General features: G+C 46.8%; 1 protein-coding gene and 1 pseudogene across 6 annotated transcripts in view; one reads left to right on the forward strand and one right to left on the reverse strand.

Annotated features, from left to right (window-relative positions):
- LOC144109739 (armadillo repeat-containing protein 8-like) overlaps positions 1 to 26,877 on the reverse strand; it is a 114,493-nt gene that overhangs the window by 25,761 nt on the left and 61,855 nt on the right. For 2 of the 6 annotated variants that reach the window (XM_077642536.1, XM_077642555.1), the window contains exons 11-13: positions 20,059 to 20,154; positions 19,616 to 19,867; positions 110 to 364 (exon numbers count right to left, since the gene is read on the reverse strand). In XM_077642536.1, coding sequence (XP_077498662.1) covers positions 110 to 364; positions 19,616 to 19,867; positions 20,059 to 20,154 — 603 coding nt within the window. The remainder of the gene's footprint in view (positions 1 to 109; positions 365 to 19,615; positions 19,868 to 20,058; positions 20,155 to 26,877) is intronic. The other 4 variants (XM_077642544.1, XM_077642561.1, XM_077642550.1 and 1 more) reach the window with 3 other exon arrangements.
- On the forward strand, positions 10,139 to 13,590 carry LOC144130437 (uncharacterized; annotated as a pseudogene).

Below are 26,877 nucleotides of genomic sequence, written 5' to 3' on the forward strand. Positions count from 1 at the left end.
GCAGCTTGGACCCATAAGGCATGCCTGTCATAACACTAACTCAGTGAGAGCTCCAATCATTAGAAAGCTATCTGTTGTCTCTCAGGTGCTTCCAATATTGCACACAGACCTGCTTAATGGAGAGCAAGTTCCGGAGCAGGCCGAGGGTCTTCATGAGCACGCTGACGTCGGGGTCCGAGAGGAGCCTGAAGACTTGGTCCGTGCCCAGGGTGGAGAGGATTTGGGACTTGATCTTCTGGTCTGCCTGGAAGGCCATGTTCATGAGGGCCCAGCAGCCGTTGAGCCGCAGAGCCGGTTCGTCTCGTCGCGTCAGGCCACACAGCAGCTCCACGGCGCCGCACTCCAGGATGGGCTGCAGGCAGCGCTGGGCCCAATCAGTGCCCTCTGGGCCACACCCACAACCGCAAACCCCTACCACACTGATCCCGTCTTTCTCATTCTCGCCTTTGAAGGTGAAAACATTAAATTTCACAAATTCAGAACAAAGAATCTGCTGTACTCCTCAGCGCAACTTAATATAAATGTAATTTTATTTTTAAAACGTACTTCACGTAGTCCAAATGTGCCTACATGAAAATCAACACTGGCTGCTAAAGTTCAGCAACATGTAGTACTTGGTTTGGTATTGTTTGACACCCTGCTTCCCCCCAGAGCAAGTGGATGATGCCTGCAGTAGTGTGACCCTGCCCACAAGCAGGAAGCAGCCAGACACCTCATCAGCAAGAGGAAGCCTACAGAATAGATGCTAGGCATTACTAGAAACGTTTTTTTGCAGCTGCTAGCAACACCGCGTTCAAAAGCACCAATATTGTGACTCTCTGCATAAAGGATGTGTCACAAGAGACACTTGACGTGCTAGCTTGCTCGAACAGGTGGGGGAACAAGAATGTTATCGCATCAGCAGAATCTTGTTCCCAGGTTCTCGCTTTCAAAACAATACAGTAGAATGATGAGATTCACTGGTTAGTGACGAAGGTCAAACACAAATAATGACGTTTCGGGAGCGCTACGGAATGCTATGAAATGCAAGCAACCAATTCTGCTAGCAGACGAACTCAAAACGACATAGGAGCGCAGTCAAGAGTGGGCGATGTCGCCACTTCATTCACCACTGACAAGGGCCCCAAAGGCAGTCTCTCCTGCTCACTACACTCTCTCTTCTGACTTTGCAGCAGGCTTTCGAGGTGCTGTTTGTGAGTACCTTCTCCACTAATTTAACCAGAGAATGAAACACTCGCTGAACTTCAGAAACACCATCTCGCACTACCTTTTCAATTACCTCATTGTAACAAAATCCTTGATGTAACAAAGTATTCCAGTCTTCATCTTTGAAAACTTTCGAAAGCGCAGCGACAGGGGGCACAAAGAGAAAGACACTTGTCCTTCGTGTCTTTGTGCCCCCAGTCGCTGCGCTTTCGAAAGTTTTCAAACAACAAAGATATAGACGATTAAAAATTACGCTCCTCCTCTCCCCCCTCAACTCATACACACGGAGCACTAGAAAAAAATAAAGAAAACAGGTCTGGGACTGGGCCCCGCCCATGAACACATCATCCGCTGACGTTCGCTTTGCAACTTCCGGTTGTCGCTCTTAGCACCCCAGCAGCAGCGGCGGCGGCGTGATTGCGGCGCACGTCGGGTTTCTTTGCTTGTCGTCTGTTGTAGTTAGCAGTAATGGACCCGGACCTCGAGGTGCGACTGCTCGCTCTTACGGCCGCGATGGGCATCGAGCCCTATGCGTTCGCGCCGTACCGGCTGAACGCCAGCGACGACAGTAACGACTCGGCGAGCCACTGCGAATGGCTCCGGAACTCCCGACAGAAAGAGGCGGCAGAGGAAAATTGAAACCATATGCGCAAAGGCAATGCCCTGGCTCGCGCTTGCCCGAGAGGGTCGTGCGGCGGCACGAGCAAACAATTTGCATGGCTACCGGAAGTGTGTCCGTGACATCGTGGCTGCTGTGGCTCCAGCGAATGACAGCATGTGGTGGCCTGGTGACGTCATGGGTATAATGATCTTTTTTCACGATTTTAGTTTCAAAATCGGTCACTACGAGCACACCAATTGGCCCGCGAAGTTTAAAAAACACGGTTTTTATAAATCCATAATAAATTGCCGGCTCAGTTCCGACAACTCATACTTCGTGTAAATGCTTCTTAGCATCATTTCTAAGCATTGAAAACATTTACAAGCGACTTTTTATTCATTGCATAGCCCCTTTAATTGGTTGCTCATCGCAGGACACTCTTCTTGCTCTCACCAACATAGAGAAAGGAGAGGGGGAAGGTGCAGACCACGAGGGCGCCGCCAACGGCCACGAGGTTGCAGCAGTGGCAGCGGCGCATCATGTCTTCGTGTTGGCGGTGTCCTCGGGGCACTTACAAGACAATGATAATGACAGTAAAACCACAACTCAAAGACGGGTGCGTCGCCCCCATCTCCCAGGAGGTGGCTGGCATGATAGATGTGCTGAGGCAGCTCGCGAGCTTTCAACATAAGCAAAATTCACACAATGTCTGTTTCACATGCAAGTGAAAACGCTCGCGATGCCATTGCAGTGGTGGGAATGGCCAAGAGCATTTTGGAGCAGGCTTTGTAGAAGACGGAAATTTGATCTGGAGCAGCTTCGTCGTGTTTTGTAGCAAGAGCCCGACACCGAGAAATAAGACAGAAATGCGATTAATAGGATGTTTCACCTAACTGGTGACAATGTTTAAAAACCGACAATGTGCTGCCTGCAGATATGAATTAGTAGTGTGGGGATAGGCAGTCGTCCAGGCCAGGTCTGCATATTTTTCAATGCACTACCAATCGCTCAATGAAGAAATTGGCTAACCTTAGTATCGTTAATGCTGGCGGAAAACTTTTGTTGAATTCCAATGGCAGATCGAGAGCGCTCCGCCGGATCCCAAGCGGAGCGCGTAGTTCAGGCGGAGATCACTCCCTCTCATTTTACCAATGTAATGCATGCGCTCCCGCGGGGGCACTTCAGCGCAAGAATAGCTCCAAATTCAGGCAACATGGCGGCGCCCATCGAAGCGCGGCCTCTCGCTTCACCAGCGATTCGCCCTTGTCGCCACTCTGTCTCTCACGTTCACGGCAAACAAAAGGCGTACGAAGCTTTCGCTTTGTGTGATGATGCCCGCACCACAAAATTCTAGTGATGAAACGCGCCAAATTTTCAGATTGCTTCCTTATTTACAGAGCTGCTAGGCTTAGAGAGTACACGTCGTCTGACGTCAGAAAGCGCGGGAGGTTCAAACATGTCAACGATTTTGGTCTAAAAAGCGGTCACAAAGAATTGACCGAGATGGAATTGACATCCTGTTAAGAAAATTATTTGTTTTAACTTGTGCGGACGCAAACAAAACGAAAAATAATTACATTTGGGAGAATTTAATTTTAAAAAAGTAAAAAATACTGCTTGTACGTTGCCCGGATCCCCGCGTAGCGACGACAGGAAGGATGCCGCCGGTCATGACCGGAAGCAGGCGCGGGAAAGTAAAACGTCACGCGGGGTTCCGGTCAAATCTGCCAATTTCGGCAGAGCAAATATCGCTGCTCCACGGAGCGATCCGGAATCGTCGTCTGATCCCGATCTGCCATTGGAACAGACAACCCGCACTCCCATTTTGCTATTGGAATACGACTGCTCCCAACAGAGCAGAAAAACTTGATCCGGATCTGCCATTGGAATTCAACATTTATTTGTGAAAGTTAGAGAGACAGTTGAGAAATGGCTATATCAGTCATCTTCAGTTTAAATTTAGCGTTTGTTTAAGCTTATAATAATGCCTGCGAGATTTGAAAATTGTCACGTGACTGTTCACTCCCACGTCGCGATGTTAACTGGCACCCTCAAACCTGCTCCGATTAAAGGAGACCGATTACAGAAAACCGCAATTAATAAACAGGCTACCACCAGTTAGAACATGGGTCATAGCGATGAGTACAGGCACTTTGCTTTGGTAGCATTACAATGCTTCTGAGGATTGCTCACGCTATGGTAGCCACAAAAGACACCCTACCCATGCCATATAGTACAGACAATTCTCTGCACTCCAATATGGCTGCTCCTCTCGCGACAAAGCATTTCGGTCCATACGCATGGCCTTTGACTCAAAGAACAGCGCCATTTTCCTCCATTCATGGTCTCAGACTTGCCAGTTGTGTATCACGCTCTTCACTGCTTCTTAAACACTGAGGACAGAGAAGTTGGCCTGTATCGACAGATAACCCTATTCTAACAGAGGCTTTCACTGAAAACGGAGCTAATATAAGCTAGAAAAGGCAAAGAAAATGAACAAGAGGTGTAGCCACCACGGGCCAATTTCGGAACAATACACTGATTGCGCCACCAGTTTCTTAGGCGCAAATCCCAGAGGTTAGGCTATACCGCCATTTCCTTACAAATATTGATAACAGAATTATTTTGGAGTATACGGGACGATTTTGAATCGAGTGGGGAAAAAACACTTAAATACAACTTCCCGAGCAATAAACATACATTCTGCTGTTGGACGAGCATCGACACACCCAGAAAGAGATTCGAGCTTTACTGCGAACAAAAGTATTAAAGTTTTTGACGAACAGACTTGGTTCAGATGATTTTCTCGCACTGAGACTATAATTCTAATAGTAAATTGTGGGGTTTAACATCCAAAATCCACATAGGTCACGAGGAACACTGCTGTGCAGGGCTCCGGAATAATTTAGACCACCTGGGGTTCCTTAATGTGCACAGCCATTGCACAACACACACAGGAGGCTTTGCCTTTCACATCCATCGAAATGTAGTGCGCCAGCCCTCGCTGGCACAATGTATTCGTGCTTCTTTCCCACACCTCCGGCAACGTTAGGTGAACGCTGTTGCAGTCAGGGACTACGGTGTCACTTGAAATGAAGTAGAACTTCTTGCGGGCTAGTAGAACGTTCTTGCGGGCTAGTTGGTTCATTGCAGAAAAAAGGTTAGTACTGCGCAAGTCAGACATGACTGGAGAACAGGAACAAACACGACAACACAGGCGCAGATTCCAACTGTTTATGCCAGACCGAAAGGCAAACGCCATGTAAGGGATAAGCCTAGTCGCATAACTATCACTGTTATTCACACAAGTCCTGATTAAAATCTAGACTTCATTGATCAAATTTCTACATCGCAGAAGGGCCGATAAACCACAGAGCACTCAGTCAGCATGTCCCCAGACACTCGATGTCAAGAAAATGAAAAGAAAAGTAAGGAACCTAACAATCAACCTTAGTAAAGAGGGTGAAAAATACGTGAGATGACAATGCAGGTGATCCAACAGACAATAAGAGTAAAAACGAGACAAAATCATGGTGTGTCATATGGAAAAACTGGCATGGGAGCATGGAAACAACAAAAAACACGAGTAAAGGTAAGAATTAAAACCAAGCAAAAGAGTGGAATGAGGTATGGAAAACAAGCATGACATGGACGGCAACAAGGAACAAGTTTAAAGGTGAGCATAGAACCAGATAAAACTACATTTCCGGCCTTGGGGTACACACATCTCTGGAACAAAATTAGGACAGAAATGTAACAACTATATGTGGCCTTCTAAAAACGCGATTTCACTCAGTGAAAGCGAAATAGACTGAGTGCCGACACATTTTTCACCATTTTTCACGATGTGATAGGCTTCAACCACCTCCCTTTCCGTCTTATCTCTCGATTTAAACAAAAAGTTAGTGTTGCGCAAAAGTGGCTCGCAAGGTACTTTATTCTTGCCCTTGCCCTTCCCTTTACAGTTCTTGCAATGATGTGCCAGATGACCTCCCATAATGTTCTTCACTGCCAAGTTATGTTCGCGTGCCCGTTCATTGAAACACCTAGCAGTCTGCCCAATGTAAACTCTACCGCATGTGAAAGGAATTTTGTAAACTAGGCCCGAATCGCGCTTTGTGAACTTCTTTTCGTGATTGATATAGCATTGCGGCCAGGTTCTCTTTTCTGTCGACATCAAAGGGCAGACGCTGCTCGGCTTAATCGGTGCCGAAAAAACCATCCTGAGAACATATTGGTTCACCACTTTTTTGATGTTGTGGGATACCCGGTGTATGTAAGGCATCACCTGCAGTGGCTTTTCCTTGCCCTTTTCAGTCTTCTTTTTATGGCCTTTAAGCTTCTGTAATAGGCTTTCACACGCTGCGGTGATGAAGTGGGGCAGATAACCAGCTGCTCGAAAACGTTGAACTTCTACTTTGTGGTTGCATGATTTTTTGAGGGCAGGCTGGCAGGCTAAGATTATGTTGGCACGTTTTACGAGCTTAGAATGTGCGCTTCCAAAAGGCAGTGTGTTCTTTGTTCTCAGACTGTAACACCAGCATATGTGTTGAGAGGCAAATTCGAGAGTAAGATCAAGGTACTGCAGTCTGTTGTCGTTAGCTAACTTGTGGGTGAAGACTAAGCCCTGGGAGGAGGTGTCAAATATCCCTAAAATGTCAGTCACCATCTCATCAACGTTATCTTCTGGGGACAAGTTAAGTATAACTAGGTAATCATCAACATACCAGAAATCACGCAAAACTTCGTCACTGGACAATCTTTCTTGAATGCGCTGGTCAACCGCTGACAGATAAATATCACATAGGACAGGGGCTACCGATGACCCTATGCAAATTCCAGGTTTCTGCAGAAAATGTTTGCCTTTAAATTCTATGACAGTGGAGCTAAGGTAAAATTTTAACAACTCAAGAAAATGTTCCGTGCTGACCCCTGCCTTATTCTGAAAACCTATTTCCCCACTTTCTTGTACTTTTTGGCGGATTGCATCAAACAGGCCATCATGTGGTACAGAATAAAAGAGTTCTTGAATGTCAATAGAGAAACCAGTAGTGGCTTTCAGCAAGCTTTTATCCAAGTACGCCACCACTTCACTTGAGCTCCAAACGAGAAACGGGTCTTTCCCAACTATTATTTCCAGATTACGCTGTAGATAATCCCTAATCATCCTTTGCCAAGTTTCTTTTTCGGAAACGATGGCTCGTAGAGGACACTCCAGTTTATGGGTTTTCCCACTGAAGAATACATGCAGACTACCAGTTTCTTTCTTCTTTACTTTCTTGGTTAAAGCTTCAAGGATCATGCTCTGCAGTAGCTCGAGTGCAAACCCTTTTTGTTTCTTCGGAATGAATTTTGCTGGCTTGAAGTTTTTTGTCATTGCTTCCGTGGCCTTTTTGTCGAATGCAGGACACGGGACTGATCGCTGTGACCACCTGTAAGACCCGTGTCCTGTCGTGTCCCGTGTCCTTGAAACGCAAGATAGTGCCGCTACAAGTACGAGTCTTCATCGGACAACTGGAACCATCATGGGGCCACGCAAGGAGAATATGCAAGGTGTGGAAATCAGAGTGCTGGAGACATGTGAGGCTCTATTCTGACTGGCTGCAGGCTTCACTCCAACAGGAGTTTGATGCTATCACTGCAGCTGCCAGGTACGTGGAGTACAAAAGGCTAGCAGCGAATGCCACAGAATTCCTCTGGCAGCAAGCGAGAGTGGTCCTTCCACAAAGGCCTTGCGGCTCTCAGGCTGCTACCATGGTCATCGTCCTTGATGGTGTTGTGCTACCTGGAGACGTACAGAGGATCCTAGAAAAAGGCCCCAAGTTCTCCTACAAGCCTCCCGTCAAGCGCTCTCACCTGGTTGCTGTCGTGCGACAAGTCGGGCAGCGTGTTCCTGAAAGTCATCGGGAATGAGTCATTGGCGACGGAATGGACTGCCTTTAGCGCTCTGTAAGTCACCTACCTGTTAAAAAATGACCTACCAATAAAGTAGTCAACTATTTGAAAGAAAATGGCCTGACCATCATCCAGTTGGACAAAGAAGGCGGTTTTGTCGTCTTACCTGTCGGTGTGTTCGATAAAAAGGCCACAGAAACAATTACAAAAAACTTCAAGCCAGCAAAATTCATTCCGAAGAAACAAAAAGGGTTTGCACTCGAGCTACTGCAGAGCATGATCCTTGAAGCTTTAGCCAAGAAAGTAAAGAAGAAAGAAACTGGTAGTCTGCATGTATTCTTCAGTGGGAAAACCCATAAACTGGAGAGTCCTCTACGAGCCATCGTTTCCGAAAAAGAAACTTGGCAAAATGATGATTGGGGATTATCTACAGCGTAATCTGGAAATAATAGTTGGGAAAGACCTGTTTCTCGTTCGCAGCTCAAGTGAAGTGGTGGCGTACTTGGTTCAAAGCTTGCTGAAAGGCACTACTGGTTTAGCTATTGACAGTCAAGACCTCTTTTATTCTGTACCACATGATGGCCTGTTTGATGCAATCCGCCAAAAAGTACAAGAAAGTGGGGAAATAGGTTTTCAGAATAAGGCAGGGGTCAGCACGGAACATTTTCTTGAGTTGTTAAAATTTTACCTTAGCTCCACTGTCACTGAATTTAAAGACAAACATTTTCTGCAGAAACCTGGAATTTGCATAGGGTCATCTGTAGCCCTTGTCCTATGTGATATTTATCTGTCAGCGGTTGACCAGCGCATTCAAGAAAGATTGTCCAGTGACAAAGTTTTGCTTGTTTTCCGGTATGTTGATGATTACCTAGTTATACTTGTCCCCAGAAGATAACGTTGATGAGATGGTGACTGACATTTTAGGGATATTTGACACCTCCTCCCAGGGCTTAGTCTTCACCCACAAGTTAGCTAACGACAACAGACTGCAGTACCTTGATCTTACTCTCGAATTTGCCTCTCAACACATATGCTGGTGTTACAGTCTGAGAACAAAGAAGAACACACTGCCTTTTGGAAGCGCACATTCTAAGCTCGTAAAACGTGCCAACATAATCTTAGCCTGCCAGCCTGCCCTCAAAAAATCATGCAACCACAAAGTAGAAGAAAACTTTAACCAGCAAGTTCAACGTTTTCGAGCAGCTGGTTATCTGCCCCACTTCATCACCGCAGCGTGTGAAAGCCTATTACAGAAGCTTAAAGGCCATAAAAAGAAGACTGAAAAGGGCAAGGAAAAGCCACTGCAGGTGATGCCTTACATACACCGGGTATCCCACAACATCAAAAAAGTGAACCAATATGTTCTCAGGATGGTTTTTTCGGCACCGATTAAGCCGAGCAGCGTCTGCCCTTTGGTGTCGACAGAAAAGAGAACCTGGCCGCAATGCTATATCAATCACGAAAAGAAGTTCACAAAGCGCGATTCGGGCCTAGTTTACAAAATTCCTTTCACATGCGGTAGAGTTTACATTGGGCAGACTGCTAGGTGTTTCAATGAACGGGCACGCGAACATAACTTGGCAGTGAAGAACAATATGGGAGGGCAGCTGGCACATCATTGCAAGAACTGTAAAGGAAAGGGTAAGGGCAAGAAAAAAGTGTCTTGCAAGCCACTTTTGTGCAACACTAACTTTTTGTTTAAATCGAGAGATAAGACGGAAAGGGAGGTGGTTGAAGCCTATCACATCGTGAAGAATGGTGAAAAATGTGTCAGCACTCAGTCTATTTCGCTTTCACTGAGTGAAATCATGTTTTTAGAAGGCCACATAAAATTGTTTCATTTCTGTCCTAATTTTGTTCCTGAGATGTGTGTACCCCAAGGCCGGAAATGTAGTTTTATCTGGTTCTATGCTCACCTTTACACTTGTTCCTTGTTGCCATCCATGTCATGCTTGTTTTCCATACCTCATTCCACTCTTTTGCCTGGTTTTAACTTTCACCTTTACTCATGTTTTTTGTTGTTTCCATGCTCCCATGCCAGTTTTTCCATATGAAACACCATGATTTTGTCTCGTTTTTTGAAGTTTTTTACTCTTATTGTCTGTTGGATCACCTGCATTGTCATCTCACGTATTTTTCACCCTCTTTACTAAGGTTGATTGTTAGGTTCCTTACTTTTCTTTTCATTTTCTTGACATCGAATGTCTGGGGACATGCTGACTGAGTGCTCTGTGGTTTATCGGCCCTTCTGCGATGTAGAAATTTGATCAATGAAGTCTAGATTTTAATCAGGACTTGTGTGAATAACAGTGATAGTTATGCGACTAGGCTCATCCCTTACATGGCGTTTGCCTTTCGGTCTGGCATAAACAGTTGGAATCTGCGCCTGTGTTGTCGTGTTTGTTCCTGTTCTCCTGTCGTAACTAATTCGCGCAGTACTAACCTTTTTTCTCACTTGAAATGATCCTGGCCAAGCAGAAAGCACTACATGCACTCACGCGTGTGGTACGCTATTTCTTCTCCTCCCTTTTCCCTCTTGCAGCAGTGGGGCGCACCTCGCGCAAGCCCTGCCACAGCTCTGTTTACACACAGAGAATAAATGGTTGAACTGCACACACGTCTCGTGTTGTCTGAGAATCTTTGAACAGCTTACACCCTACCAATTGGTGACCCTGCTTTCAAAGCACCTAAGTAACGCAGACCCAAGCCTTTCCTCATGCTAACAAACACAAGACGTCAACTCATGCAGCTGGAATGGAGGCAAATCAACCACAGACGTTCAAACCCAGCCACACAACGTCAGATGTGCCCGGCGAAGCCCTCTCGGCTGTCACTGTCTGTCTCCCACCCACCGTACTGGGAACACAATCTGGCCGTGTGGTTTCTGCAAGTGAAATCCCAATTCCAGCTCACGGGAATCACATCGCAGAAGCAGAAATTCCAGCACATGATCGGCGCACTGCCATCAACAGCTGCAGAAGAGTGTCCGACATACTCCCTTCGTTCAGCACCAATCCCCTGGCACATCCATACAATCACCTGAAGGCAGCCCTACTGCAAAGAACAAGAATACAACAAAGAACAAGAATACAAGTTATTCTCCGTGGAGGAGCTCAGTTACCTACGGCCAAGCCAGCTCTTGCGGCGGATGATGCAACTCCTCAGCAATAGTGTGCAGACCATGGACAACGCTGTGCTACGTGGACTTTTCCTACAACGCCTACCATCCAACGTTCAAATGGTGCTTGCCACAGCTGTAACCTTAGATTTGACATTGCTGGCTGCACTAGCCGAAAAAGCGATGGAAGTGGCCACACTACACTTGACGAGCACTGCTGTCAGCACATCCACACAGGCGTCCCCATTGGCTGTTCCTGTCACCACTCCTCAGCTACCTCATCTTGCATCCACCACTGCTACGCCTTCTGAAGTTGACCGCCTTTGCTCTCGGCTCGAGAAACTGATTGCGGCAACCACACTCTCAGAGCCACCTCCACGCCATGGATGCTAGCATCGTCGCTTCTCAACGCTTCAACAGCGCGGACAGCGTGAGCGTAGTGAATCCTCAGTCCCACGCACCTGCTACTATCACCACCGCTTCAATGCCTACGCCAGCCACTGCCCCCTGCCTAGCACCTGGGTGGAAAACCAGCCGGCCAGCCACTAGTGGCGAGGAACAGTCAACGCCAAGAAGAATGTTGCCTCTTCCACATCTTCGACAGAAACACCGGACAGAAATTTCCCATTGACACAGAGGCCCATGTGAGCGTACTCCCAGCCACAAAAGCAGAGCGTGCTTCTGCTGTACCTCCAAGCAGTGAACAGAATACGCATTCCAGTATACAAGAAACGCTCTGTGACGCTCAACCTTGGGCTTCAAAGAGTCTTCTCATGGCTGTTCTTAGTCACAGACGTTGGTTCTGCCATAATTGGTGCCGACTTTCTAATCAAGCACGAGCTCCTCATCGACGTCAAGCGAAGGCGCCTCATTGACCCTGCAACGAAACTCTATTCATGGCATTGCACGCAACTACCGATGTAGCACCCTCATGCGCTTACAGCTGCCAAGGAGCCATTTGCAGCCCTGACTAATGAATTCCACCACATTATAACGTCAGGACCACCCGTTTTCTCTCACACACGATGCCTGGCTCGGGACAGACTTAAGGTGGCCCGTGCAGAATTCGAGCATATGCTGGAACTTCGAATCATCACACCCTCCTCCAGCAGCTGGGCATCTCCGCTCCATCTTGTCCCAAAGAAGCCAGGAGACTGGAGACCATGCGGAGACTATCAGTTCCTGAGCACCAAGACCGCCCCAGACTGATACCCACTGCCCAACATTCAAGATTTCATGTCGGCTCTGCACGGTGCAATCATCTTTTCAAAAATAGACCTTGTTCAGGCATATCACCAAATCCCCGTAACAGAAGAAGATATATGCACACAATTTCTCATAACCTGAAGAAAATAGGAAAAAAGACAGGTGTAGATGTGGTTTTCACAGCCCTCCAGCGCCTTTCGAGACTGTGCCGGAGAGTCAGTGCCGCAACAAAAAAGAGCACCGGTTGTACCACATGGCACAGAGATCCCTTGGCCACGTGTTCCGAGGAAGTAGTTTAGTCAATCCCTCTATCGTGTGGGAAGGTGTACATCGGCCAAACAGGCCAATGTATCAACAAGAGATTAATGGAACATCCAAGGGATCTATCTGGATCATATCTCAGAAAATTGCGAGTGCACTGTAGGAATTATAAGCATAAAAAACTAAGGCTCTAATGAGCAATGCTCCAATATGTTTGAAAGATCAACTATTCTGAAGAAATGCCCCAACCAGCTGACTCGTGAAATAATAGAAGCAGCCAAGATTTCAAACCTCAAGAATGAATGCGTTAGTACGCCTTCTGTTTCCCTTTTAAACAAAGAGATCGCATTCCTGCCTGGTTTTATGTGATTTTAACCTGGTTTTTCCGGTGGGTTTTCCCTTCTCAATTTTGTTTTACATGTCTTTTGCATCCCTTGTTTTTTCTGTTCTAGTGTTCAAACTTTAGCATTTTAATTTTTTACATATCGTCTTTTGCCATTACCTTTTCTCGTTTAGCCGTGTTAATTGTTGGCTCTCATACACATCAGATTTTTGGCTCGATCGTCTTCACGCTTCCATCGTGCTTGGTTGTTGCTTTTACCGCTTTCGAAGAGATAGTTCCTCTGTACTGATGGCTGTGCCTACAGCTTTTTACGCAGAAAAGAGGGCAAGTGCAATAGGTTTTTTTCACTGCTTGTTGTAATCTTTGTTATTTCTCCGGGCTTGGTTCGCTGTCTACTGTATGCGTAACAGTTAAAATTTTTTTTTCGCTTTTTTGCCTCGCTTGTGGCTTGACACGTGCTCCGATTCTGTTTTGTCCTCGTGGGTGGATGCTTGAGGGTATATATGTAGTGGTTGGCGTCCTTCTCAAATAAAGTTGCAGTTCAGCGCTCGTGTGTCTTTGTTTTCTAGTCCTTCTGTTTGTGTCTAGCATGAGCAGCTGAAATATCATCCCATTACGACAAACGGCACTAAAACGAAAATTCCATCACAACAAAGTATTTCGGTTTCCCTAGTTGCAAGCCATACAAAGCAATGCAATTATTCCCCCCCACAACAAACAATTTTCAGAGCGAGGGTCCGCTTCAACAAAGTTTTAGTGAGTAACGAGCAGATTTTTTTTTTTTGCATATTAAAATATGCCTTCTTGCTTTGTTTCACCAAAAACAAATACCAAAGTCAGTTTCCACTTTGAATGGTACCAGTGACATCATCTACTTAATTGGAATTGATGCGCAGGGCATGTGGGCAAACATGCAATTCAGTATGCAATTTCCTGCAGTGGTTTTGCCGATGGGCCGACAGCTTGAACTCTTGCGTTTGAGGCAGCATTCGGCTATTCCGCTTTTTCTATCACTTTACTGCAGCAGGTCGGCGCAGTTGAGGTGTCCACTGCAAAGTAAGACAGTTACTGCCCCTTTCCTTTCCTCAAAACCACTTTTCACTGTTGGAGGCATGACGGAAATTAACTGCATGTTAATTTGCAAAGCTACTGCGTCCACACTAACAGGTATCAATGTTAGACCTTATACGATATGCGGTGGCTAATTCCAAAGGGCCTTCGCTGTGACTTCAGTGCGGAGCACATTGGCCTAATAACATAGGGCAAGCAGCACAGAACAATCCGCAGCCGCCCAGCGTGCTGGTGGTTGGCATGTCGATGCACAAAGCATGTTGCTGGCGTGGGTCGTGCCGCTAGCCAACACCATGATAACTTTTTTTTCTTTCTGGTGCACCTGCTATACGTACTGCTGCATAACTGGCGGAACGACCATGGTTGTGGGTGGAGTCTAAACAAAGCGACATACAATAATCCCTCGTTATAACAAAGTCAGCGTGATGGAAAAAATTCGTTATAAGTGGTAATTCGATGTAAGCGACCACCCGAGAAGAGCTAAAGTAATCGAGCTTTAATTGTGCCACAACTGCGAGGAAGTCAAAATACAATGCATTCAGTGAAGCAAAACTTTATTCAGGTGCAAAAATGGCAGTGGGCTTTGGCTGTTTCAAGTTTTTACCAGGCGTGTGTGTGCAACCCCTGAACTGAACAAGCATTGCACGAGGCTGTGGTCGCCGCCCATGCATTCAACTTTCGGGGTATTTTGAATCGCGAAGGCAGTGGCTGCTTTTATGGGGCCTTTCGGGGTATTTCGAACACAGTGGCCGCTTTTATGCAGAGGGGGGGAAGTTACGGAAGACTACAAGAGTATCACGCTGGAAAGCGCTGCAAATGCCATGGATCGAGGCTGAGGTTGTGTTTGTTGCGCTCAAAAAACAGCCACTCATTGTGGGTACGCAGCGCAATCGTGAAAACTGATCAGTTTTACAGTAGGGGCTTTGCATGATCACTGGGCAATTTTTTCCCTGAAGTGCACAGCCGTGAAGTTTGCAAACCGAGAGCTTTTCGGCGTACCAATGTAGACGATGCTATGCTAATTCTACGGTTCGAGTGCCTGTGTTTGCGCAGCGTCGCGTCCGCGCCATTCCGCGTCAGGAACAAAATTCGATGACCCTACGATGCATTTAGACCGTTTGTCTAGTCAGACAGCGCGAATCGAGCATGACTGGGGCGAGAAAATCGCCGAGGAAACACCACGGTTGCGTTGATCTGCCATGTTGACAGCCTGACTCGCCGCTGGCGATGCTCGGATTTTTGGTGTTTTCGGAAAGTTATTGGTCGATTTGCAACGTCAAAAGTGCAACGAAGCTAGGGGCAGTGTTAAATTGCGATGCAGGCCGATTACGGCGAGTGGCGAGCAAATTTCAAGACTGGTTTCCCCAAAGTCGTCTTCCCGATTTGTTAATGTAGCTGCTCGTGTCGAACATGGCACAGGGCCTGCGACCAGCAGTCGCTTGAGACTAGGTAGCAGCATGACAACGCCGTTCACACTTGCAAGCACGGGGGCCGCCTTCTCGTTAGATTCTCATTTGAAGCGAAAATTCTTGGGAATGACGTTGCTCACACTCTTTAGAGAGTTTCGTCTGCTTTGGCCGCGTCTCTTGTACTCGGCAACGAATTTTTATCGTGCAAGGGCAGCTTTGGCCAAAGAGCACCATGGCACAAGGTAGTTTTCATTGCACAAGGTGATGTCAAAGACCCATTTCCCAAGCATTTCACCCTAAGGAAGCAGAGCTCCAGACCAGGGGAAAGCTTGTACCCATTGTATCACCGGTGGGTACCCGGCGGCACTGGGGAGTGTCTCTTGTACTCGCGCTCGGTCCTTAAAAGTACTATTCACAATGCGCTACGACGACCAGGAGGATGTCGTGGTGGTTTTGATGTGCACCGCGGCCGTAAAAGCTTCAAGATGATAGGGGCACGCTTCCGGCCTGCCAGCCTATATGCTGGCCGGGCTGCCAGCATCATAAATATGGGCTAATAATGTTTGTTCGTATTCATGCCAAGCCTGTCACGCACTTTTTTTTCACATGTGCAAAACAACTAAAATAAGTTTTTGTTGAACAATCAAGCTGCAAATCACAAATTTGGAGATCGGATTTGTGCATTTGGGGTCTGAAGTGCATGGCTTCCAAGAGCCCTTTTTGTGATGGAAGAAGCAAACAGGTCGGTAAAACCAAAGAACCAGAAAAATTTCATGTGAAGCCAGACACCAAACGGAGGCCAAGCCCTGGAGTAGGGGAATATCAAAAATTAATCATTTTTGAGCATCGTTGGCCAGTACCGAGTTGCTGGTAGAAGTGATAACTGAAATACAAGCAAATTTCTTCCCATAGCCGTGGCTCGCCTTGCAATTGCTAGATCTGCTGCTGAAGGTGTTGCGGAAATCGAGCATATGATTATTTTATCATGAGACGAGGTTCACAGCAAAACAGTGAAGAGAATTTATTAGTTACCTGCATCGCCCCGCAGGGCATTGCAGCAGGGGGGTACAGACTTCATTTATAGGTATAAAGCAATTATTGCAGTGCATGGAAAAATGCTTCGTTAGATGTAATACATACAATGCTCGATGGCAAACTGTTCCAGTCCCGAACAGTTCTAACAAAAAAAGAATAACGCAAGACGTCACCCTTGCAAGAAAATTCTCTGACCTTCAAGCAGTGGTCCAGTCGCTTTGATATATAATGAGGTGCCTGGATATATTGTTCGCGGTTTATGCCAGTTTTTGAATAATAAATCTCATGGAAAAATTTCAATCTGATGTACCTTCTACGGTCCTTCAACTCTTGCCAGTTAAGTTTTCGTTTGCTTTCCGTCATACTAACTTGCCAATTATAATTACCAAGAACAAATCTAACTGCCCTATTCTGAATTTTCTCTAATTTTCCTAAACACTCAGATGTGTGTGGGTCCCAGCAAACACATCCATATTCAAGTATGGAGCGTACATAACTGAAATACAGCTGTGTTTTTAAGTTACTTGGTAAATGGCTAAAATTCCGCCGTAGAAAACCCAAACGTGACGCTGCCTTATAGCACCTTTAGTACAGCACTAGCCAGTTCCGAGGCGCCCTCAGCTGTGGCATCGATACGAAACAGTTAGGCTTAGCAACGACTACAGCAGACAGAGAGCAGCTTAGTTCATTGCCCAGCGTGCCCGCGGTCGGCATTTGCTGAAAGCTCGGCTCGCTCGCTTATTGGTTCAGGGGTTTGCGACTCGCAAAGCTAGAAAATCGATCAGCGAGCGACTGGCCAGCGACTCTGCTTTTCGACCAATGCGATATTTTGCAACTGTCACTTTCCGACCAAAAATAGTTGCACAACCTCTGCGACTCGCAAATGTGAATGGGCCCATAATCGGAGGCACAATTTTTTTTTGCTTTTCAGCACGTTTAAACGCCAGAAGTGCTCTTTAGAGCGGTAAAACTTTGCTCATCGAGCGCACCCCATGGAATGCTATGGCACAAGTCTGCCCGCGGTCTCGGCATCCAAGAGACCGCGGTTTTCTGGCATCGCTAACGTCAGGAAAACTTTCATTTTCGTGTAGATTCTCGTGAGGGACACCTGCGATACGACTGCGACCGAGACGAACGGTTCGGGCACACTGCACCATGAAATTTGACACCTTGTGTTTGTTTGCTTGCTACTTTTGTGGCCTGTTCTGTGCCCGCATGCGACTAATTCGTCGGCGGTATTAATCAGACACTGCAAGCGCAAAAGGGTTGCCGCCGCTCGGCGGTGGCGATGCCTCCGCTTGCCACTTCGCTCTAAGTGGGTCAAGCTCTTCGTGTGCTTCGAGTAATGCGGCTTAAAATGCATGCGTTTGGGGTAGGACCAGAAGCAATTTTGAATAAAGCGATATTTTGAGTAAAGTGATTACATTATAATAAGGGATTACAGTACAGCTAGTACGTTCATACCATGCATTGAAAAACGTCTTTGAAGAATCGGAGCAACCCCATTGCAGCGCTGCCCAAAGCATTGATTTTGAGGTGCCTAAAGCAGTGAAATGAGCACACGCGTGCATTTCGTCAACGGCAGAAGTCTGCATTGTCTGAAAGGGTCAGTGCAAACTTTCACCAGACGAGAACATGCACTTTTATAATGACTTCCATATCTACAGCACTAAAGATGGGACAGAAGGAATACACAAGTCACACAACAGAGCGCTGTTTCTTTTTTTTTTTTACACATCCCCATTCCATTCAGCAAAAGTTGAGCTGAGGTAAAATGATAATAGTTCGAGGAACGCACTGGCAGAAATTCCACACTCGTTCTGAAATGGCACAACACCATGTTTTTCTATGTGATCACCGACTGCTGACAAGATTTCGGCTTGCGGAATCGTGTAGTATAAGTTTTTAACATCAACTGAAAAACCTTGAAGCCAAATATTGTGATCACTTCTTAGGAACTGGATTAAATCATCAGAGCTTTTTATTCTGAAAGGGTCATCAATAGCCAGAGCACTGAGTTGCTGTTGTTGTTATGTGACTTGTGTGTTCCTTCTGTCCAGTCTTTAGCGCTATAGATATGGAAGTTAAAAACCAACTCGCCCAGCATACTGTATTTTATAATGAGTGCTGGAAAAAAATATGCAGTTTGATAGCCAGTGTAGCAGGTGCATTTATTCAGCAAATATGTCAACTGTTCAAGATTTGCTACGCCTGAAGCAATGCGAAAATCGTGCCACAACACTTGTTTTAAAACAGTGGAAGACCAACGCTGTCCGAATTTTGGAAACAAATGTTGTTCAAGGACTACCCAGTCCAATCCATCAGGTTCCGGTGCGATGAGGTTTGCTTCAACGAAATTGTTTTGCGAGGCACGTGAATTTCGTTGTGCAGCGAGATTCAACTCTATTACACATGGATCACCGTTTGATTCCACAATCTTTAATTAATTTACAATTCTTCTTTACACTGTTCTTCTTGCTTATACTGTGGTTGACTTACAATCGAAACCAAAGCATAATACCATAAATAGAGGCAAGACAAACAAGATATCAAAAATACTATAGCGTGGTTGCAATTTTTTGTTTGCTCTATGGCTCCACCCAGTAGCATTTGGCTACTCTGTGGAAAAGGGTTTTATCATTTTTTTTACTTTCAACTGCACACATGGCGCTCAAGGGAGTGTCAATAGTTGATGGAAGGGCTGTTGTTCCAATCACGGTGGCACCACCATTCGAAATGGCAGCACTTCCAGGGAGTATCGGTAGCTGATGGAAGAGCCATTGCCGCACATGCATAGCTTCTCTTCAGCCCCGTTTGACGCATCTGACTTGACTGCTGGCCACGTTTTACCAGTTTTTAATGTAGTGCTTCGTCAATCGTCATGAGTGGCCAGGTCCAGTAAGCGTTCAGCGCTCGTTCATGGCTACATCAAGATGGCTGTCATTCTTTACGCTGAAGAAACGAACAACATGCGAACAACTGTGCGCCAGGCCGCAAGTTCGACGTCTGGGAATGGGTGACACAGGCAGGTGAGGCAGCTGCAGCGAGGCAAAACTTTCAGCTGTCCACGTGATGTCGTGGTGCAGTTGTTTGCAAAGTGGGGGATTTCGCTGGACAACGACGTTAGAACAACATGCTGTGGGACTGCAGCAGCAATGACGACAGTAGCACTAGTGAGGACGATGGCGCAAGAGTGAATGAGTAGTCCAGTGATTAACATTTTCTTTATAGGGTGTGCCCACAGGCACCCGTTTTTTTTTTTCCCGACACGCGATATGGGAGAGGCTGACTTAATTCGAGTCTACTTATCACCGTGTAAATACGGTACATCACTCTTTTGTCATTCCAGCTCTTGAAGCAGGCAGTGAACTAAAGTTATGCATCATCAGGGATTATATTCCAGTTGTCACATCACAGTCATCGTTTGGCTGATGAAACTAAAACAGCATCAATTAAAAATTATTTCCTACCTCCTTGCTGGGCGAGAACTCCAGCAGCAGGTTGCAGAGAGTGGAGGAGGCCACCAGCAGGATGTCGTCGGGGGCGTTGTGGAGGAGGCGCATGAGCGGCCGCCACACGGCATGGTCCTGGAAGGTGGTGCGCAGCTGCTGCACTGAGCGGGACAGCGAATGCAGGCAGCGCACTGCCGCCAGCCGCACGCGGGGGTTCGTGTCTGACAGGTTGGTCACCACGTTTTCCATCAGCGAGTCCGTCTCGATTATCTGCAAGGAGCAGCTCTTTGTGCATCACAATGCCAGCAGACAGGCATCAAGAACAATCCTTGGCCATCTGAACCCAAAGCATCGCTTCACCGTGGACCTAAACAATTGAGTTACACAAAACCAACCCACTGCTACCTCCTCTGTGAGTGCCTTCACATCATGCAGATGCGAACTAATTATTTTACACTTGCCTTCTTGCGAATGTCTTCATCATTGGCGCCCAAGGCAGCATAGGCTTTGAAAGCACCTTGCTTCAGATCCTGCATTACTTTGACCTCCTGTTCAAGCTGTAACAAGAACAACAGTGGTAACATGCCACTGGTAAACCTTGACAACAGAAAAAATAAAATCACCAACAGGTACCAAACCATTCAACTGCTGCGAGCACGATCATGAAAAATATTGCAGTCAAGCACCATTACAGTGCATGTTAGAATGTGAAGCTTCAGATGAAATGAATGGATACAGGACTTGGTTTCTGCAAAGACAGGTACTATACATGGCTTGCACCGTCACATCCGGTGCCCGTGGGATGCCAGTCAGCCATGCTGCCGAACCACTGCCAGACCACCGCTAGCTTACCATCGCCTCTGTCTGCTCACATCGTGTTGGTTCATGTCTATCTGCAGCTTTAATATGGTTTCGTGTGCTGTTGCTGACTGCTCCAACCGTAGTGACAGCTCAGGCAAAAGAAGCTGACTAACACGAACTTCTTCCGCATTCCTAAGGTCACTGTAGGCAAGTGCAAGTTCAGTATGAATCGGTGTGGGTTGTGGCTGGCTCACATTAAGCAAGCCAATTTAGACCCCAATAACCCCAATTTAGGTGTTTGCGGAGTGCACTTCGCAACAGGTAAGAGCTTTGTGCTGTGAACTAAACATTTGCAAAAACATGGGAAGTAAGGACTGTATGCACCCTAAAGAAGTGAATGTTTTTGATCTGCCAGGACGCCAACTGATTTGATTGACAACACAAACGCAGGCTGGGCTCCTCCACTACACCTTGCTACAGCCCTAAGTAAGCCGGTTAAGATTGCAACAAGCGCAGTGAGCAACAACGGCAGAGAAAGCGGCATTCCAAGGCCCAGCTTTTCATCTTGTAAACTAATTACAGACAGGATTCTCATCCACCCGGTGGTGAAATGGTTGTGCGCCGCCAAATATTTGAAGGCTTACCGTATTTACACAACTGTAAGTCGACCTATTTTTTTTTTTAAACTTGAAAATCCGAAGTGGGGGGTCGACTTACAATCGAAACCAAAGCACGATACCATAAATAACAGCAAGGCAAACAAGACATCAGGGATGGTACAGCGTGGTTGCAATTTTATGTTTGCTCGACAGCTCCACCCAGTAGCATTAGACTGTTCTGTGTGCTTGCTCAGAAGGATTTTTTATTTTTTATTTTTTACTGCGCACTCGGCGCTCATGGGAGGGCCGACAGTTGACGGAAAGGCTGCTGTTCCAATCACGGCATCACCACCACTTGGAACGGCAGCACTTCTGGGGAGTGTCGGTAGCTGATGGAAGAGCCGACGCCGCATGCACATTGTTTCTCTTTGGCTCAGTTTGACACATCTGACTTGACTGCCAGCCATGTTTTACCAGTTTTTGTAGCGATAGCTACATTACGGTAGCATTTCGAGCGTTCAGTATCGCGGTGGCACGTGATCGTGGCGGCGGCACGTGGTTGATCACGTGACCAGCCAAGAGATGCGGAGCAGCTGCTGCTGCCAGTGGCGCGGCACGCCGGCAAAACAGAGCTCCAACAGCTGCGCGCATGCGCCGCTTCAAGTGGGACGAAGATGAAGGAGGAAAGCCCAGTGAAACGGAGTGGCGAAAGACTGACTTTGCAATTCGACTGAGTAAATTCCACTCTGCCAGCTGTAGCTATCGCTTCACTCCAGGTTTACCCAGAGCTAAACCACCACCAATTTTTTAATGTAGTGTTTCATCAATCATCATTTGTACTCCGGGTCCGGTATGCGTCCAGTGCTCGTTCACGGCTACATTCAAGATGGCTGTCATTCTTTACGCTGAAGAAATGAACAGCTGTGCTCCAGGCCGCAAGCATCGACGTCTCTCAACGGGTGATAAAAGGCAGGGATGGTGGCTGCAGCGATGCAAAATTTTCAGCTGTTCCAAGCTATGTCATGGTACGGTTGTTTGAAAAGTGTAGAATTTCACAGGATGACGACGTTAGGACGATGTGCTGTGGGACCGCAACAGCGATGCTGACGGCAGCACTAGTGAACATGATGATGCAAGTGCGGACAAGTAGTCCAATGACTAATCAATTTCATTTTGGAATGTGCCCATGGGCATGCCATTCTTTTTTTTTCTTTTTCCTGACATGCGATATAGGAGGGGGTCGACTTATATTCGATGATGATTGTGATTTTTATGGCACAAGGGTATCTGAGGCCTAAGAGTGCCATGACACAAAGTATTTTTCTTCTTCTCAAGGTGGGGTCAAAGATCCATTTCCCAAGCATTTCACCCTAAAGAAGCCGAGCACCAACCAGGCCAGGGGAAAGCTTGTACCCATTGTATCACCGGTAAGAACTTGGCGGCACTGGGGATCAAACCCCGCACCTCCTGCGTGCGAGGCGCGACTTATAATCAAGTCGACTTACGATCATATAAATACGGTATGTTCCTACCAGTGCCACAAAGCTAGATGAGTAAACTAGGTACAGTGAAAGCTCGTTAATTCGAACCTCGATAATTCGAATTTTAGGATAATTTGAACCACACTACTTCGTCCGACCAAGCTCAATAGAGATCGGTGTATAAAAAAGCCTGTTAATTCAAAAGCGAGTCGGTTCCGATATGGATAATTTGAACTACGTGCTGCCGCGTCTGGGTGGCTTGGCACACAGCACGTGGCCAAAAAAAAAAAAGCACCTCCGCATAGTTAGAGGCTGCGCACATCCTAAACAGGGACAGAAGATGAAATCAGATAAAACCGTGGAAAAGTGGGTAAAGCCTAAATAGCACCACCATCGGTGCGGCGGCCGGCGGCGCCGGAGGTTAGGATTTGGTGGCCGTGGTGGCGGCTGCCTACTCTCACTTCTGCGCAACCTCCGCAACTCGCAACTAAATAGTCGTTAATTCGAGCCCTGTTAATTCGGATATACAGATAAGTACTGTCGGTGCGGTCCCAGCCAAAGCCCATGAAAGGCTATGACTTCGGACGGGCACTACAAATTAGATGCGAAAAACATTTTTTTTTCCTTTGCGAGTGCCGTCCATCCTTCCACCCATCAGTCGCCAATGGAAGCACACGGTCAGCTGCGATCATGAAGCCGGCTTTTAGCATCACCCGGCGGTACCGGCGGTCAACCGGTGGCCGGAAGCGGCCAATGTGGGCTGTCAGTGCGGACCAATCAGGGCGCGACCACGTCTGACTTCCGCCTGCTTCTACAACATGGCCGCACCTGCCGAATGCGAAGCGGCCTCTCGCTTCACCCCGAACTCGTCGTTACCGCTACAGTGTGCCTCATTTCACGGCAAACAAAAGTCACACAAAGCTTTCGCTTTGTCTGAAGATGCCCGCAGTGCAAAATTATAGCGATGAAACGCGCCAGATTTTCAGAATGCTTCTGAATTTTCAAAGCTGCTAGGCTTAGCCACTACGCGTCAGTTGACGTCAGGAAGCGCAGGAGGTTCAAACCGGTTAACTATTTTGGTTCAGAAAGGGGCCACGAAGAATAATTCGTCCTTTTTGTCGTCATTGAATAAACAATAGCTTAATTCTAAATGCACAGCTGTTCATTTCAGAATTTTACTAAGCATATGAAATCACGCCGTTTCTAAATCCTGGCGGCAGCGGTCCGGCGGCATTCGCCGTTTTCCGCCGCTTGTGGTGCTGCAAGCAATCCGCTCAAAATCCGCAGCGCAAGTTCGCTCCATGTAGGTCGCCCTTAAGGCGAATGTACCGAAAACAAGGCTTGCACAACCGGACAAGCGCTGGCACTCTGCAAAGTTCGCTTCTCCTCCTTGCTAGGGCTAACGTCAAAAGGTAAACACACCGTGATGTTATTGCTGTGCAGCATCTTGGCGTACTGCCAAGAAATGCTTTGTGGACCGTGATGGTGCGAAACGGGGGGAAGTGGGGTGGGTTCATTATGCAAGTGGGTTAATTACGCGAGTAAATACGGTATATATACCGTAATGCAAATGGTTCTTGTCAGTTTTTTCGAGGCCATTCGAGAATTCGAACATCAGATAATTCAAACTTTTTTCCAGTCCCGTGAAGTTCGAATTAACAAGCTTTTACTGTAGTTTACAGTATCCCTTTAGATCACTTCAAAGAATACACAGTGGTGGAACTGCTGCGCCAATTGCGCCAAACCAGAAATCCTGCTACATGCTGCTACAAAATCGATTTTTTGCCTACTTTTGCGCCACGTCTGCGCCAAAACACTGCTGAATAACTCTGCCGAGAGCAATACCGAAATTCACTGTCGTGGAACCCGACATCTGCCGGCAACACTGTTCAAAACCTGTGCTGATTGGAAGAAAATGGCGCGAAGAAAGTGACCATCTTCATCCATGCTGGTCATCGCTGCCGGAGGTCATCGCAGCTCACGAGGTCTCTGCCCTCATGGATGAATTCAGTCTTTGTGTCTCAGATGATATTAGCCAAATAATCCGAACGACTTGATGACTTCTGGCAAAAATTTTTCTAACTCAAGCAAGAGGATGGGGCTCAAAAATATCCCTTGTTGGCGGCACTCGTAAAAGCACTTCTGTGCCTCTCGCACAGCAATGCTCATTTGGAGAGTGGCTTCAGTGAAAATCGGCAAGTGCTGAGAGACCAATCGTCCTTTTCAATACAAAGTTTTGCTTCGGTCTGTAATGACATATTCCCAGCGTTTTGGCCGAAATCCAGCTGCCATTCCTAAGACACAACGATTAATCAGAGCAGTGAAAGGATCGCGGAAGTGACAGCTGCAGTGGTTGGAGGCAGATGCAGCAGAAGAGACACGGGCAAAACAAGCAAAAGAAGGCTGATGTACCGGACAAGGACACCCAGAAAAGAGGTCAGAATGAAGAGAAGGTACTGTAAAAGATCAGGCTGCAGCCAGGAATATGATCACCAATGCTGAGCTGCTTTTCGCAAAAGGCATCAAGTCTAAAAATTTTGCAGTTGTTGCAAGCCCTTCTGAAGAATGGACAGGATATGCTCGTTGCGGCGCTGTCTGAGCTGGAGTCATCAAGAAAAGAGAAGAAATAGTACCTAAAATTTGCAGTTTTAAGAATGGTATCATTTTTATAGCTCTGTTTCTATGTCTTCCCTCTGAACAAAAATGGCTTTGTTTTTAGCAAAATCTCCTGTTTGCTTATTTTTCGGGCTTTTTAAGGAAAGGACAGCACTTCAGACTTAATTTGGGCTTAAATCTTGTTTTTGCATGGATAGGTCATCATAAACACCTGAGCTTGGCTGTTCCAGAAATAAAACAAGCCTTCTTTATTTAGGTGCTTCGAGACATGAAATTTTGCTAAGAAACAGTTTTTTCCTTCTACAAAGGCTCAAATATCTGCTACAAAATGCCATTTTTCCTGCTACAAAACTTGAAATCGCTGCTACCAACTGCGATTTCGTCTGCTACAAAAGCTGCTACAAGAAGCCAGTTGTCAGTTCCACCACTGGAATACATCAACAATCGTTGTCTTGACTCCCGGTCACAGCATGTAGAGATTCATATCATCGCACATGTGCACCTTTTCTGTGTAGGGCACGCACACTGATCCAACAAGTTCAGAGTAACTGTCCACACTGAATGGCTCATTCCTCTGTGGAGCAGGCATCGCATTCGAAATGATAGCAAATAACCTAAAGCGTCCAGGGGCAGTCAGGCATCGCAGGGTGGACAGGCGGGGACGGCCGAATGGTTTTGAAGCATGACCACCAGCACATGATGGTGGCGGAAGTGGTGTCATGTGCAAGCCATTTATACAACATTTATGCCAGAGGCATTTCTCAAACACATTTCGTTTGATATTTGAACCCCATTACAAGAGCACTGCTGTAACAGACAACCAGGAATAAGAGACATTTTTCATTAACTTGGTTGGCCACCCTCTCTCCCCCATTAACCAAGCAAGTGCCGAATGCCCCAGCTGTTAACAGCAGAGCGAACAGAAGCTGTCAAATTCCATGGTGCAGCGTGCCCGAATCAGTTGCAATCACATCACTGGTGTCCCCCATGACAGAATCCAAACAAAAATAAAGTTTTCGTGATGCTTTGCGATGGCAGAAAACCGCGGTCTCTTGGGTGTCGAAAAGTGGCCAAAAGACCGCAGGGCAGAGTTGCGCCGTAGCATTCTATGGCGTGCGCTCGGTGAGCAAAGTATTACCACTCTAAAGAGCACTTTTGGCACTGAAATGTGCCAGAAAGCACAAAAGAAGTATCCTTCAGATTATCAGCCCATTCACACTTGCGAATTGCGAGCGAGCTGAGCTTTCGGCAATGAACTGAGCTGCACCCTGGCTGCCGTAGTCGTCGCTAAGCCTAACCGTTTCACATCGGCCAAAGCAGATGAAACTCTCGAAAGCGCGCAAACAACATCATTCCCGAGAGTTTTCGCTTCATACGAGAAGACGACCCACAGGTCGCGCTTGCAAGTGTGAACAAGGGTGTTGAGCTGCTGCCTGGCCGCAAGCGACTGCTGGTTGCATGCCCTTTGCCGTGTTCGATGAGCGGAGCTAAGTTGACAAACTGAGAAGACGACTTCGGAGAAGACGGTCTAGAAATTTGCTTGCCGCTCGCCGCAATCAGCCTGCATTGCAATAAAACATCGCCCCTAGCTTCGTTGCACTTTTGATGGTGCAAATCGACCGGTAACTTGCCAAAAATACGAAAAAGCCGAGCGTCGCCAGCAACGAGTCAGGCTGTCAACATGGTCGGTCAACGCAACGATGGTGTTTCGCCGGCGATTTTCTTGAGCCGGTCATGCTTAATTCATGCCATCCGACTAAACAAACGCTCTAAATGCGTGGTA

This window comes from Amblyomma americanum, chromosome 1, assembly GCF_052857255.1.
Source record: "Amblyomma americanum isolate KBUSLIRL-KWMA chromosome 1, ASM5285725v1, whole genome shotgun sequence".
Taxonomy (NCBI): domain Eukaryota; kingdom Metazoa; phylum Arthropoda; class Arachnida; order Ixodida; family Ixodidae; genus Amblyomma; species Amblyomma americanum.